General features: G+C 30.0%; 1 protein-coding gene across 3 annotated transcripts in view; it reads right to left on the bottom strand.

Annotated features, from left to right (window-relative positions):
* Positions 1–958: 958 nt before the first annotated feature.
* Positions 959–16,953, bottom strand: part of LOC142332566 (putative prefoldin subunit 5) — an 85,773-nt gene continuing 69,778 nt past the window's right edge. For 2 of the 3 annotated variants that reach the window (XR_012758329.1, XM_075379053.1), the window contains one exon: positions 959–1,083. Coding sequence is in view for 1 of the 3 variants with exons in the window: in XM_075379053.1 (XP_075235168.1) it covers positions 1,016–1,083 (68 nt within the window). In the remaining 2 variants the exon portion in view is untranslated. Of the gene's footprint in view, positions 1,084–7,879; positions 7,998–16,953 lie in introns of all 3 variants that reach the window. The other variant, XR_012758328.1, reaches the window with a different exon arrangement.

The following is a 16,953-nucleotide window of genomic DNA, read 5'->3' as shown; positions in this document are numbered from 1 at the left end:
GCTGAAAAGTAATGTAAGTTTCATTGTCATTGAATAATCGTTTTTTCTCTACATCAATTTATCTCTTTAATTATCGAATGTCCCTCATACATTCACTTTTAATTTTTTTTTGTAAAACAAAGAAACAAATCAATAAACAAATAAACTGTTAGAATATTAAGGCATTTTTACTTTAAGTACAGTATTATAAACTGAACAACCATTAAGAGAAATATTATATATTAAACTCACATTTCAACTGAGAATCTTTTTTTGCAATGTTAAATATTCTTTTTCTTTAAAAAATCACAGTTTACAATATTTTTAATAATGTCAATACTAATCACAATGTAGACAGTATAGTTATATTTCTTAAAAAAAGGGAAAAAAAGAATTGTGCGTAAAAATTATTTAACAAATCTTGATCATATTTTATTTATTATTTTTTTTGTAATAATTAAAACAAGTTATATACATTTGTAAACAAATAAAAACTTTTACTGAGAAAAATGTACTATAAAAAAAATCAATTAAAAATATAAATAAAACATATTTTTCATTCAAATAAAAACTTATTCATGCTTTTTGCAGTATATATATCCTTTAAAGAAAATATATACGTATTTAAATATTTTGATAAGTTAAATACTATTTTTTTTTCTACAAAATAAAATTGATAACAGTTAATTTGTTACAAACTAATGCGATTAAACTTAATCATTTTACATGTGTATGTATATTTTAATATAAATATATAAAAAACTGTTCCAAAAAAAGTTCACTTAAAACCTGAAAGTATCACACAATCTTTCTTCTTCTGCAGCTCTTCAATGTAATAAAGATATATTATAAAGTACTTGATGTTTTTAACACTTACAACATGTGAAACAGAACAACTTAAATAAATATTAAGTATAAATAGAATTAACAGTCAGTTCCTTTTAAATATAAATAATTTTTCTTTTTCCCCTCTTCTAAATTCTTTCTGATCTGATACACACAAATAATAAATTCTACCTACCATTTCTTCTTATGTTCATCCATTGAAACACCACCAGGACCAAGTAAAACGATCATAAGAAGTCCACCCACTACGGATAATGTCTAAAAATATATAAAACAAGGATTACGAAAAAAATAATTATGAAGATATTTTATAGTAGGATTTTAAACATATCACAACATAAACATAAGAAAAATATATACAAGATTAATATTTCCATAAATTTATCAGGACAACATAAAAAACCAGATGGAATATAGCTGGGTAACAGGATATAACTGAAAGTTACATGCTTATTTATTGCAAACTGATATCTCAAATGCACAAAAGTCTAAATGTCGTACTAATTCTTTTAATTGCAGTCTAGACAGTTCCTACACAAACGGGTATCAGTACAAAAATACTAATCATAATAATATTGATATTTTAGGCAAGTTAAAAAAATTAATGAACGGTATGGATATTATACTAACAGTGGCAGTGGGTGTATGTAAGTTAATCTGAATGTAAAAAAAAAAAAAAATACCGTAATGAAACAGGAAGGAAACCAATGAGAGATTAAATACTATATATAGAGGAAACGTTTATACCAGATGTCGAAGAATTTGTTACTCAGGTAATAAAACACAAAGAATGTACTAAAAAAAAAATATCAAAAAAGCAACCTATACAAGGCCTGAAATATTTTAAACAGAAAAGAGATCTGGTGCTATCAAATACAGATTGTGGAATTAAAACCAGAATGCTGAAAAAATATTTATATGGAGTATAGCACACTTTATGGCACTAATCATTCACAACAGGAAAACCAGAAAACAAACAGAAGCTTTGTAGTTTAGAGGTTTAGACAAATATTGAGTAAGTTTATAAAACAATGGACAAGCCTGATAGGAAGGTAAAGAAAATGTAAGATATAAGGTGAGACTGAGCAACAAGAGATTGACACTAAAATAAAAGAATGGGGAAATCCAGCAAACCAGTTAAAAAAAGAGATTAATGTTATAATTTATGTTGATTGTAATTCAGATTTCAACATTATAATACTTTATATAGATTTATTTGTAAAATAAACCTACTAATCTTGAAGAAAGATTTTTTTTATAAAACAGGCTTGGGTATATTCCAGAAATGGAGAAAGAACTGAAAAAGAAAATTTTTGGATTTTGAAAAAATTCATGTGATTAATTTTATAGAAATATGGAATTTAAAAAAAATGAAATTTCTTTTTTGGCAGTCTTTTATTATGCAGAATTTCTGCAGTGTATTTCCTACTAATTACAAATAGCAAGAGTAGTAGAGAAAACTGTGTGCCACCTTACTCAGTATTGATGGATTCTTGATACAATATACTGAAATTATGTTGAACTGAACTAGGTAAAACGATACAATACAATATAGTGGAATCAAATAATCAATAAACATATAGATTCATTTGTATATGAATGTGAAGAAAATAACCTAAATGTAACTAGTAAACAATAGGCTTCGTTCATTTTACGTAAATAAATTTTGTTCTAAAACAAAACAGTAAAGTATTTTATTTAATAAATAAAATTGATTCTGGAATGTCAAGCCAAAAAAATTTTAATATACTACTACCACTGTATGCATAGTTCTCTCTGGAAAAACTATGACTAGGAGGAACTCCCACTTAACATTTTTTCTTCTTCAAAACACTTTTAACTATATCTTATCATTATTTAATAAAATACATAATGAAATTAATAAATAAAAACATATAATATACACAAAAACACCAACCAGATGATTGCAACAAATGATAAATAGTTGTAGTTCTCCCTACAGTTATATTGACCCACTTTTTTAAAACTTACAATTTTATGAATAATTGTTACATAAACATGGTTCCACCTAAAAGTAACTTTACTTTCATAAAATTGTAAAACACGCTTGACTGTAACTGTTTCAGAACAAACTAATGCCAAAAGGTTGAGTTAAAATGGGTGTTGTTTTGAACTTGCTCGGTCAATAATACATCTCTACAAAACTTGTTTATCAAAAAATTTTTAAAAACATTTATATGTTTTATAAAAGAAATGGTACAAAGGTAATTTGTGCTTTTAATCATAATCACAGCACTTACTAAATATATTTGTAAAATATAAACACTACCTTGGAGTCTTCTCCAAGGTATACAAGTAGATAACCTGAGCTTTTGGTTTTTTTTTTTTTACTAAGAAAATAAATAAATTATCGTTTAGAAAATAATATAACAGAAAGGTAGATCAAATTGCTCTTAGTCTATTCATAGACAAAATGTAAGAATTTAACAATTTGAAAATTAAAAATTTTCAAGCAATTACATATCAGTAAATTATACTAATCACGATGTAAATTCCTGGTTTTTAATACAACTGAATCAATATACAGCTTATTTTTTGCCAGTACATGTGTGCATGTGCGACATATTTGAACATATTAAGTAACCAGATACACACATATACACTAATAAGAAAAATAAAAGTGTCTAAATCTGTAAACAATGACAAGTGATATTGAATGTATTATATTCAGAACTAGCATTACTATGAATGATCAGACACCTGTTAACACAGACGCAAATCAACTATAAAAATTTATTCAAGTGTGATTAATGATTATTTTGTTTCGTAATAATATTCGATTTTTATTTTTAAATGTACAACTAAGCAAGTATTGACTAAGTAACCCATGGTTATTAGCATTTCACTTTCTTTTCCCCTTCCACAACAACTTATTTTTCCACAAGTCATTTTTCTCTACTCAAAGCCACAGAGAAGTACCCTAAAAAAGCCACAAAAAAAGATCCTCAATCTTGTGGAACTTAAAACTTCACAGCAATCCCAAAAATCTACAGGGCTCATTGCACACTCCCACTTCCATAGAGGGATTATACTGAACATTTTAAAGAGTTTTATGTGATTCACTTCCACATGTCACTAATTCCAGAAATAGTGAGGCTGTCTTTTAAAGAATGAACTCTGTATCTCTTCTGAAATTGCTCTTAAATTTCTGCACGAAAAGCAATTGGCATTTGAAGCTTTGTAAACAAAAGTTTCAGTAATGCACTACTTACTGTAAAATATATTGCACGGTATATTTACCACAGATGAATAATGTTAAAATATACCATAAATAATGTTGAGATGGATGGGCATATGTAATTAGAGGAGCCTTGAAGGACTGCTATGGAGTCTTGTTGCTATGGAGTCTTGGACTGCTATTTTTTTTGTCTTGTTGACCCATCTGCGAGCAGATGGTTCATCATTAGCCACTCTTTCAGTTTTTCTTTTAACTCTTCGTTCCAAGTTTCTGATAGCCAATCATTGATTCATTTTCAAAATTATGCTCAATTCATAATCCATGTGGTTTTAATTTTTAAGGCTTTAGTGTCTCAGGAAGAGACAACTGAGCTAATATTCCGAGACAAAATAATGTTAAGAAAAAATAAACATAAATTAGAAAATACTACCTTTACAACTGAGTTGGTAGCTCAATTTGCTTCATAAAAAGTAATCTTTAGTTACCCTCACCACATTTACCTTTACAAATAGATTTCAGAATGTATTTTAAGTTCCTATAATTACATGAAGAATATGAAATGCATGGATTCTGCTGATTTATATTTTTCACGCTTAATGATGTCTGCTGAGTTCTCAGTCTGCTTCTCAGAGCACGGACTTATGTTTACACCATAATTCGCCCCATGTCATTTTTCTAACTACTCACTTTCAACAGGGTTTGACAAGTTGTAAGATTCGTCTGTCATTGTTCTCAGATTCGTGTGTATAGCAGTCTGTTTAGAGTAATGTAGCTCTACACAACTCTACAGTCTAGATGTGCAGTGAACTAATATTATTTAAATAAGACAAGTGTTTCAAAGCGAGGTAAGGTAATCCTTTTGGGACTTTGTTTAGGTGCACTTATTTGTTTAGTGATATATTATTAATTAGTTCATTTATTTTTTAGCTGTGAAGCATGAATTCAAAGAAAAGAAAACTAGATGAAAAAAAATTAGGTGATTGTTGGAAAGATGATTATTTCTTCATAAAGCATAATTCCACATTATCATGTTTAATTTGTAAAGAATAGTAGCTGCTTTTAAAGAATCCAACGTTAAATGACATCATGAAAGTAAACATAGCAGCTATTTGAAATTTGATGTGGAAGTGAGAAAATAAAGCTTCCCAGTCTTAAATCTAAATTAAAAGCCTAACAAAGTACATTAATTTCATTGTTACAACTTTCATTTTTAAATATTGTTAAAGCAGGTTATTCTGTTAGATTACCAATTGAAAAAAAAAAAATGAAGCCATTTTTGGAAGGGGAATTAGTAAACAAGCAAGCCATTGTAAAGGATATTCAAATATAAGTCTGTCATGTAAAACAAGAACTTTCTGCATTAATGATATTTCATAAGAAATAGTTTTAAATTTGCCTTACAATATTAAACGATTTTATAGCATATTCTTTAGCTTTAGATTAAAGCACAAATATTTCAGACATTTTACAGCTCGCAGTATTTATTTGTGGTGTTACAGGTTACACAAAGATTGTTAAATCCTGCAAGCTTGAATGATACTAAAAAAGTTGAAGATGCAATCCTAACCATAAAAAATGTTGTCTGGTAATGGCTTACATTTTACATTTTACAGCTGTAAGTTGATTGTCAGTGAATTTGAAGGAGAAATTAAGTTATGCCTTAAATTGGCAATGTAGAATTTATTTTACCAGTTTTAGATAGTTGAGTCGCTGTTAGATGAGAATGTTTAAGATGATTTTTTGAGTTATGGAAAGAAATTTAATTTTTTAAGACTAAGGAGAATGTGCCTGTTGCCAAATTAAGAAATGAAGAGTGGTTGCAAGATGTATGTTTCTTGGTAGAGATTACAGAAATCGAATCAGTTAAATATGGAGAGTTTCAGGGTCAGAATAATGTAATTACTGATGCTTGTAATTTCATTAAAGCATTCCAAATTAAATTATTATTGTTGGAGAACCAATTTAAAAATCATAATGCACAACATTTCCATTGCTAAAGAACGGCAACGTAATCATTCAAAATTTGCTTACAAAATGAGAAAATTTATAACAGCCTTTAATTGTTGCTTTCCAGAGCTGGAAAATTATGTGAAAACATCCACGATGTTCAGCTCTCCATTTGGTGTTCATGTTTTTACAGTTTCAGAAACCCTACACATGGAATTAATCAACCTACAATGTGGTAGTGAACTAAACAATATATATCCTACAATTCCAAAAATAGAATTTTATGGCAAGTACATAATAGCAAAAAACCTTTTTTAATCAGTTGTTTTACCAAAAATAATAGTTAGTGCCTTTCAATCTACATACGTATGTGAAGCTTTTTTTCTGAAATAAAATGTAACAAAAACAAAAATAAAGCGTCAATAACAAACATAATTCAGGAAAACCAGTTAAAGTATGCAACTTTAAATTTAGAAAGATTAAGTAAGCGAAAAGAAACTCAAGTATCATACTGAAAGAAATAGCCCCCCGCATTGATATTTGTTTCTTATTTAAAATAAAATTCAAAATATTGTTTGATTTTTGTGACTATTTTTATTTTATGTTTATTATCATACAAATACATATTTTGTTGTTGGTTCAGTGGGTATTTTCTTTCCATAACTGACAGAACACTTTCAGTTTATCTCTTGCATTCAAATTATTCACTTACAAAACAAAAAAATTCTCAATAAGCACTAAATTTGTGTTATAAAGCCAGATTTTGAAAAAAATTGCAATTATTCTTATTTATGTGGTCCTTGGAAAATTTTAGGTCATCAATGCAGCTCATGGTGCAATTTGGGTTGGCCAGGATTGACTAACACAATTACTTCACTTCATTTTCAAATTTTCTCTTGATAAACTGGGGCAAAGATAAGTGCAGAATAAGTCACTCTTGTATTCCAAATTACAAAGTAATGACAAATGTGAAGGAAATTACATCTGATAATGCTCATAATAAAGTTTACAGATTCAATTCATAAATGTTCAATGTGGTTTCCTATGGCTGCACAGCACACATCTAAGCGGAGTCTGAACTTGTCCCACACGTTACGAAGAATCTCTTGTGTTACTGAGTTACTAAAGTTAAATCTGAGATGAGATGTATGCTGCACTGCAGTTGCTGACAGATTTACCATACTCAAGAACACAGAAAACCTTACAACTGACATGTAATGGTGGTACAAGTATGCTAGTGGTTGTTTACAAAAATACATGCACTCTAGCAATGTTATTTTAAACTTTCAGACCTACTCTCTCAACTACTACATAGATCAGTCAGATATAATTTATAATTCAGGAAATATAGAATTACTAAATTGAGTCCATCATTTAGAATTGCCCTGTATATTTTTTATCTCAACTTTATGCCAGTGTGAAATACACAAAAGAAAAATCTAAACATTTTTTTCATTATTGATTGAAATGGACATTAATGATTTTTCATTATTGCAAACACTTTATCAAGTTTTTTCAAAACATACAAGTTTTTTTATTATCAGACAAACCATTCCTAATTAACTGCCATTAATTGAATAATGATAAAATTAAGATATACCCTAAATTAGACAAGGGTAATTAGGAGTGATAGTTATATATTATAAAAAATGTCAAAAATGGTACTGCTCTTTTATTTACTTGGCACAATTTCAGAAACTGAATTTGAATGTGTAGGTTAAGAGAACAGTGAATAGAAAATAAAATCCGTATTATTTTCCATTTATTACCAAATGAGTCATTAAGTTTTAAGCTCGACAGTGATAGGAAGTAACTAGTTAGTGGTAAACAAGAAATACCATCAATTATGTTAAACGAGAGGTACTAAGAGAGAACATAGTTTCTAATTATAACAAAATTAAAACTTACCTGGAAGAAATCAATAGATAATTATTTCGGATAACCTTAGCCAGTCTTTTATCTTTTTATATATATTTTTTTTGAAGTTTTAGGGCCATCAAGTGCTATGGTCATTAGCCCCTTCCACCTCAAAAAGAAAAAAACATACTTTAAATGTGTTTTGTAACGCTTTTTTTATCAAAGTTTTATCCGTCCAAGCAATAGACAATTTATTTTCATCTGTGGAGAAGCAAACCTATCCATTTTCTGACGTGATCTATTTAAGAATTGTTATGTAATGGTCAGAATAAAATATTTAATATATTTTAAATTACGCTATAAAAGCTTATTTACATTAAAAGCGTAAAAAATAAAAAATAGTTTATTTTCTCGATTTCCAAATCACATCATGAGATAAATATTAAGATAATAATAGTAAGTGAAGTTATTTAAGTATGAAGTTATATAATGAAGTTTTTTCAGTATTGAAGTTATTTTTATACAACTATCAAAAGTTATCCTCTTAAAAATTAAGGAAGAATATTGCAATGTACATTATATTAAGAAAATAATATTAAAATGTTTTAAAAATTAAATATTGACCCAATACCAAGGATACGAAAGACAAGGATAAGATAATGGACTGGGTTCCTTACTGTGCAGGAAGCAATACACCCACAGCAAGAGATCTGTTATAAATGGGATAATGTGGTTGGAAACGTCCATTAATGGATAAGTAGAGAAAGAAAAACCTCTCCTTGACACCCATTTATTAAAAGGAATAAGGTATTTATACTTATTTCTTATTCTTAAACAATAAAAACAAATAAAGAAAAATAAAATTTAGACACAACAGTTTACATATATGTATAAAAAAATTGCAAATTCTTGATAATTGTTAATAACGAGGCTCTGCATTATCCGATATCTTAATAAAAAGCTGGAAAAGGTATTATATGAAATTTCCGTTTCTAAATAATTAAAATTAAAAGAATTAGAGAAAAAAATAGAAATACATTTTTTAGAGATGGGGAAAACTTTAAGAAACATTTTTCTAAAAGATATTCATATATATATATATATATATATATATATATATATATATATCGGTTAAATTTAACAAATTCGCTTTAGTAAAGAATTTTTTCCTAAATCTAAACATCCTCTTCAATAAAAACTAAACTAAGAAAAATAAATAAATAAAAAAACATTTGTGCAATTTAGATCCGGGGTCGATAATTTAAAAAAAAATTTTAGATATTTTTTGATAAGTCTATATATATGAAGTATAAGCTATAAAAAAATTTTTGAAGAATATTTAAGTTGTAGGGAGATAGAACAAAAGAACAAAAAACTAATATTTCTTCCTTTTAAGAGGTGGCAGTTGATTTTCTGAAGAAAAAAAATTTGGATTATTTATTTATACATTGTAGGTATGTATATTTTGCTACATTTAAAAAACTTTTGTATTTTTTTCTATATGTTATCAACGGTTTCTGCAATAAGCCATTGAACTCAGCTGCAACTTTTTAATAAAATTCATTTTTCTGCTATAAATTTCCAAACCAAGAGGCATCTCTTTTGCATTGTAACTTATTGTGTTGGACATTGTCAATTAACATAGTACAGGAAAATAAATGATGTTGATATATAATATATATGGTTTTAAATATAATATACAAGGCTCAGCTGATAAATTTTGCACACTAGTATGCTACACGGAGACTAAAGGTACTATCGAGTTGGGTGTAGCAGCACATGATAACTAAAATTCCCCTCTACAAACCTGTGATAATCTCTTGAAATCCATTCACCAGTTGTTTTCAGTAGCAATTAAAATGGAGTCAAGCACAGCCAATATGTCAACACGGTTAAAACAGCGTGCAGTGATCAAATTTTTAAAGGCAGAAAATGTGAATCGAATATTTTTCATCATTTAAAAGCAGTTTACAGTAGTGAAACTGTTGATAGGAGTACTACTGTGAATAGGTGGGCGTTGAAATTTAGCAAAAGTGAAGCTGGTAAAGTGACAATTGAGGATGCACCTTGCAGCAGACAACCAGTCTATGACTGACGAGAAACATCGAAAGAAGGTGGGCAATTTAAAGTGTGGCGACGCACTTCAAATGCTTCAAAGTGACTGGCGAGTTACCCAGCAATGCATCGCTATTCAGTTAGGCATATCTAAAGAACGAGTAGGCCATATTATCGAGCAATTGGGTTACCGTATAATCTATGCACAATGAGTAATGCACGAACTCTCTGATGACTCTCCGCAAGCTGAAATTTGAGCCTATTCCCATCCACCATACTCGCCGGATTTGACTCAGTGCTACTTCTACTTCTTCCCTCATCTCAAGAGGGATCTCAAAAGTAATCATTACACCACCGACGATGAGGTGAAGGAAGCTGTGGTCACTTGGATCTGAGAAAGACCACCAGAATTTTTCTGTGAAAGAATGCAAAAACTTGTCACACGCTGGGAAAAGTTTAGCAGTGTAAATGGGGATTATATTGAAAAATAAATACTGCATTTTGTAGCTACGGTATTGTACTTTTACTTATTTTTTATTTTATTTCAATACCTCTTTTCATGTCCATGCTATGTATGTGCAAAATTTATTAGCCGAGCCTCATATAAAAATGAAGCTTATTTAAATTTAAGTAAAATAAATTTATAAAATATAATAAATAATAGAGCAAAGTTGAAAATAACTTTTATAAAATATGTATACCATTGCTGTTATTGCATAATAAATATCCCAGCATTTTACTCATATCAAGAAAACAACGTTGGTTTTGAAAGCTGGTTAATCACCCAGGTTCTTGGTTCATGTAAAGTAGAGGAGTGTATAAGATAATAAGTTATAAGATATAAGATAATGATAAGATATAAGTTATATATGAAACAACACTTTTCAATTAAATTAATTTTATAAGCAAAATGATGTGACAAAAGTAGATAATTCCCTGTCTGGATTCTTAGTTATAATATCTTTATCGGTTTATTTAGAAATGAAAGTTAAAATAATAATTTGTCCACTGACCTGATCCACTAGTAAACTTATTGTCACAAATCAATTGTTTAACAGTTGATTTTCAAAGTTGAAGGTTTTGAAGTTCAAATTCTAGTTTACATTTGGTCACTTTTATACGGATTTGAATATTAGACAGTGGATACCAGTGTACTTTGGTGGATGGGGTTCAATTAACCACATGTCTCAAGAGTGATTGACTTGAGTCTATACAAAACTACACTTCATTTACATGCCATACATATCATCCTCATCTCATTGGCCTGGTGAGGGGGTTGCTCATTGTTCAGTTGTTTAAGAACTTGATTGAGTTCCATAAATGATATTTTTGTTATTTATATGTTTTATCACACTAAACATTTTATTAAAAAATTAAACCAAATTGCCAAATCATGTCTTTTGAAAGCTATGAGCCATTACAATGAAAATTTATTAACTTGCAGCTATCACAGAGATATGAATTTTAATTTCTTTTAGTTTCATAATTAACATTAGTAATCATGTAATAAAATATTTAAAACAAATTTAGTTTTGTTCAATATTCTAGCCATTCTACTACAATGTGTGTATTTTTACTTTGAAAAATTTATTTGAATGTTTATGAATGTAGTATTCTTTATATAAATATCATGCAAGGAACATCAAATTAAAATGGAAGAAAACTAACTGCAAGAAACATGTTGAAAATTTAAATGCATGGTTTATATGGTCAGATCATCAGAGGTGACTAAATGAGACTATGAATTTGAAATTAAGATTGGTAGATGAAATAGAATAAGAAGTTTTATGTGTGTGTGTGTGTGTGTGTGTGTGTGTGTGTGTGTGTGTGTGTGTGTGTGTGTGTGTGTGTGTGTGTGTGTGTGTGTGTGTGTGTGTGTGTGTGTGTGCGTGCGCGTACACGCGCTTTTATATTTATGTGTAAATCAGTGTACATTCCTTTTCTGTAAATATCAAAAGTGTTTTTATAATCTTTAGAAATTAATTTTAAATTAGAAAATGGTAACATCTGTTTATTTTCAGTTTCTTAAGTGCTTGTGCAAAATTAGAATCATGTCCAATGTCTGTTTAGACTCGCTGGACCCATTTCAAAGTCTTTTCAAGACATCTTTGTTAAAGACACTACAAACTGTCTGTCCTAAAGTTGCAAATTCTTTGTGTATAATGCACAGCTCACATCACTTCCATATTTTCATTGTTTGTTGGCAAGGTTGATCTTCCAGAGTGAGGGTCGTTTTCAATATTTTCTCCGCCCTCTTTGAAAGCTATGTACCACTTAAAAACCATAGTTTTCGATAGAGTGGCGTCTCTATAAGTTTTGGTTAAAGAATCAAATATTTCTGTAGCAGACTTGTTGAGTTTCACTTAAAAATTGATAGTATAGTGTTGTTCAATGTTTCCTCCATCGCAACCACGATGAGGTTATAAAACATGACTACACACGAACAGCAGTAATACGCGACTGACTGAACCAATCCAGTTAAAACAAGTATACATGTAGAGCCAAGCTACATGAAGGACGTTTTACATTACCTGTTTGTAGGAAAATCAGTACACTTACTTTTGAGACAAACCTCATAAATCATTATTAATAAATAAATAAATAAATATATATATATATATATTTTTTTTTTTTTGTCTTCAGTCATTTGACTGGTTTGATGCAGCTCTCCAAGATTCCCTATTTAGTGCTAGTCGTTTCATTTCAGTATACCCTCTACATTCTACATCCCTAACAATTTGTTTTACATATTCCAAACGTGGCCTGCCTACACAATTTTTCCCTTCTACCTGTCCTTCCAAAATTAAAGCGACTATTCCAGGGTGCCTTAGTATGTGGCCTATAAGTCTGTCTCTTCTTTTAACTATATTTTTCCAAATGCTTCTTTCTTCATCTATTTGCCGCAATACCTCCTCATTTGTCACTTTATCCACCCATCTGATTTTTAACATTCTCCTATAGCACCACATTTCAAAAGCTTCTAACCTTTTCTTCTCAGATACTCCGATTGTCCAAGTTTCACTTCCATATAAAGCGACACTCCAAACATACACTTTCAAAAATCTTTTCCTGACATTTAAATTAATTTTTGATGTAAACAACTTATATTTCTTACTGAAGGCTCGTTTAGCTTGTGCTATTCGGAATTTTATATCGCTCGTGCTTCGTCCATCTTTAGTAATTCTACTTCCCAAATAACAAAATTCTTCTACCTCCATAATCTTTTCTCCTCCTATTTTCACATTCAGTGGTCCATCTTTGTTATTTCTACTACATTTCATTACTTTTGTTTTGTTCTTGTTTATTTTCATGCGATAGTTCTTGCGTAGGACTTCATCTATGCCGTTCATTGTTTCTTCTAAATCCTTTTTATTCTCGGCTAGAATTACTATATCATCAGCAAATCGTAGCATCTTTATCTTTTCACCTTGTACTGTTACTCCGAATCTAAATTGTTCTTTAACATCATTAACTGCTAGTTCCATGTAAAGATTAAAAAGTAACGGAGATAGAGAACATCCTTGTCGGACTCCCTTTCTTATTATGGCTTCTTTCTTATGTTCTTCAATTGCTACTGTTGCTGTTTGGTTCCTGTACATGTTAGCAATTGTTCTTCTATCTCTGTATTTGAACCCTAATTTTTTTAAAATGCTGAACATTTTATTCCAGTCTACGTTATCGAATGCCTTTTCTAGGTCTACAAACGCCAAGTATGTTGGTTTGTTTTTCTTTAATCTTCCTTCTACTATTAATCTGAGGCCTAAAATTGCTTCCCTTGTCCCTATACTTTTCCTGAAACCAAATTGGTCTTCTCCTAACACTTCCTCCACTCTCCTCTCAATTCTTCTGTATAGAATTCTAGTTAAGATTTTTGATGCATGACTAGTTAAACTAACTGTTCTGTATTCTTCACATTTATCTGCCCCTGATTTCTTTGGTATCATTACTATAACACTTTTTTTGAAGTCTGACGGAAATTCCCCTTTTTCATAAATATTACACACCAGTTTGTATAATCTATCAATCGCCTCCTCCCCTGCACTGCGCAGTAATTCTACAGGTATTCCGTCTATTCCAGGAGCCTTTCTGCCATTTAAATCTTTTAATGCTCTCTTAAATTCAGATCTCAGTATTGTTTCTCCCATTTCATCCTCCTCAACTTCCTCTTCTTCCTCTATAAAACCATTTTCTAATTCATTTCCTCCGTATAACTCTTCAATATATTCCACCCATCTATCGACTTTACCTTTCGTATTATATATAGGTGTACCATCTTTGTTTAACACATTATTAGATTTTAATTTATGTACCCCAAAATTTTCCTTAACTTTCCTGTACGCTCCGTCTATTTTACCAATGTTCATTTCTCTTTCCACTTCTGAACACTTTTCTTTAATCCACTCTTCTTTCGCCAGTTTGCACTTCCTGTTTATAGCATTTCTTAATTGCCGATAGTTCCTTTTACTTTCTTCATCACTAGCATTCTTATATTTTCTACGTTCATCCATCAGCTGCAATATATCGTCTGAAACCCAAGGTTTTCTACCAGTTCTCTTTATTCCGCCTAAGTTCGCTTCTGCTGATTTAAGAATTTCCTTTTTAACATTCTCCCATTCTTCTTCTACATTTTCTATCTTATCTTTTTTACTCAGACCTCTAGCGATGTCCTCCTCAAAAATCTTCTTTACCTCCTCTTCCTCAAGCTTCTCTAAATTCCACCGATTCATCTGACACCTTTTCTTCAGGTTTTTAAACCCCAATCTACATTTCATTATCACCAAATTATGGTCGCTATCAATGTCTGCTCCAGGGTAAGTTTTGCAGTCCACGAGTTGATTTCTAAATCTTTGCTTAACCATGATATAATCTATCTGATACCTTGCAGTATCGCCTGGCTTTTTCCAAGTGTATATTCTTCTATTATGATTTTTAAATTGGGTGTTGGCAATTACTAAATTATACTTCGTGCAAAACTCTATAAGTCGGTCCCCTCTTTCATTCCTTTTGCCCAGCCCGTATTCACCCACTATATTTCCTTCCTTGCCTTTTCCAATGCTTGCATTCCAATCTCCAACTATTATTAAATTTTCATCTCCTTTTACGTGTTTAATTGCTTCATCAATCTCTTCGTATACACATTCTACCTCATCATCATCATGGGCGCTTGTAGGCATATAGACGTTAACAATCGTTGTCGGTTTAGGTTTTGATTTTATCCTTATTACAATGACTCTATCGCTATGCGGCTTGAAATACTCCACTCTCCTCCCTATTTTCTTGTTCATCACGAAACCTACTCCTGCCTGCCCATTATTTGACGCTGAGTTAATTACTCTAAAGTCACCCGACCAAAAGTCGCCTTCCTCTTCCCACCGAACCTCACTAATTCCTACTATATCCACGTTTACCCTATCCATTTCCCTTTTTAAATTCTCTAGCCTACCAACCTTTTTTAAGCTTCTAACATTCCACGCTCCGACTCGTAGAATGTTATTTTTTACTTTTCTGGTGACCCCTTCCTTAGTAGTCCCCACCCGGAGATCCGAACGGGGGACTATTTTACCTCTGGAATATTTTACCAAGGAAGGCGCCTCCATTATTGCTTTTGAAAATGCAGAGCCACATTTTCTTGGAAAAAAAAACAGCTGTAGTTTTCCATTGCTTTCAGCTGCGCAGTACTCAGAGGACTGAGTGATGTTGATATGGCCGTTTAAGTCATTGTGACTTGCGCCCCTAACAACTACTGAAAGAGCTGCTGCCCTCTTTCAGGAATCATTCCTTAGTCTGGCTCTCAACAGATACCTCTCCGATATGGTTGCACCTTCGGTCCAGCTACTCTGTATCCCTGAGCACTCAAGCCCCCTCACCAACGGCAAGGTCTCATGATTCATAGAGGAGGATATATATATATATGTTAATAAAAACATTAATACTATGAAGGCCTGAGGATTGTTGTACATAACTCATATACATGATAGTTCTGTAACATACAAGACACTCTAGATTTTCAAAGACCACAAACAGTATCCTGGAAATTGAAAGGTGAGAAAAAAGGATAAAATGCCAATGGCCAGAAAATTTTTAATTAATTAAATCATTGAAGTTAAAAAAAATACACCTAATATCATTTAAATTAAAAAAATATATATATATAATAAAGTAATCATGATCATTAATTTAATAATATCATTTTTAATACTGGTAAATCATTAAATATGAACATAAATTAATTAATCGTTATAATCATTATTTGATTCACTCTTCCAAATTTCAAAGTTTAATAATGTTGGATGCAATTTCTATATGGGTGAGCCCTTTCAGATCAAATGCTGCTGGTATTTACAGATTATTTTGATCATAGCATTTAATGTTACATACTAAAGAAGAAAATAATGGAGAATAAGTACACATAAATTTTATATAAAATGTATTCTATTTCAGATTAGATGCTGTTAAATTTAACTTTTGTGTTAATATGAATCTTTTTCAAGTTCTTTGTTATTTAAATTTCATTATCTGTCACAATAAATTATATTAACAGTTTTCAATTAAAACTTAAATTATTACAACAGCAATCTAATACAACTTTATGAATTCATAAAACTGAGGAATCTTAGTTTTATATTAAACAAAAACCAAAGAAAGCTTATTTAAAATAGCATCAACTTATTACAATATACTTTTTGATTCTAAAATAAATTATATTTTTTATTCAAACATATATAGTCTAAAATTAACTACTAATAATTTTATATTTCATTTTTTCATAATTTTTTTGTCACATTTCTCTTCTTTTTTTTAAATATGAGAGTATATGCCTGAATAAGTTGCATTGATATGGACTTATAAGCTAGTTTATGTATGTTAGAAATATAACTTTTATTACATCTTAAAATTATTTTTGGCCATAATTTAAAGATACAAGCAACAAAAGAATAACTGCAGTACAAAATAAATAAAATCTAAGAGTGGAGCTGAGTAACTATAAATTAAAATGTTTGAATTTTAAATAAAAAATAAGAAAAACTATTTAGAAACAGTTGACTTGATTGATGGATACAAACATTATA

Source organism: Lycorma delicatula, chromosome 11 (genome assembly GCF_047948215.1).
Source record: "Lycorma delicatula isolate Av1 chromosome 11, ASM4794821v1, whole genome shotgun sequence".
In the NCBI taxonomy this organism is placed as follows: domain Eukaryota; kingdom Metazoa; phylum Arthropoda; class Insecta; order Hemiptera; family Fulgoridae; genus Lycorma; species Lycorma delicatula.
The sequence above is the reverse complement of the archived record's forward strand: the minus strand, read 5'-3'. Positions and strand labels throughout refer to the sequence as shown.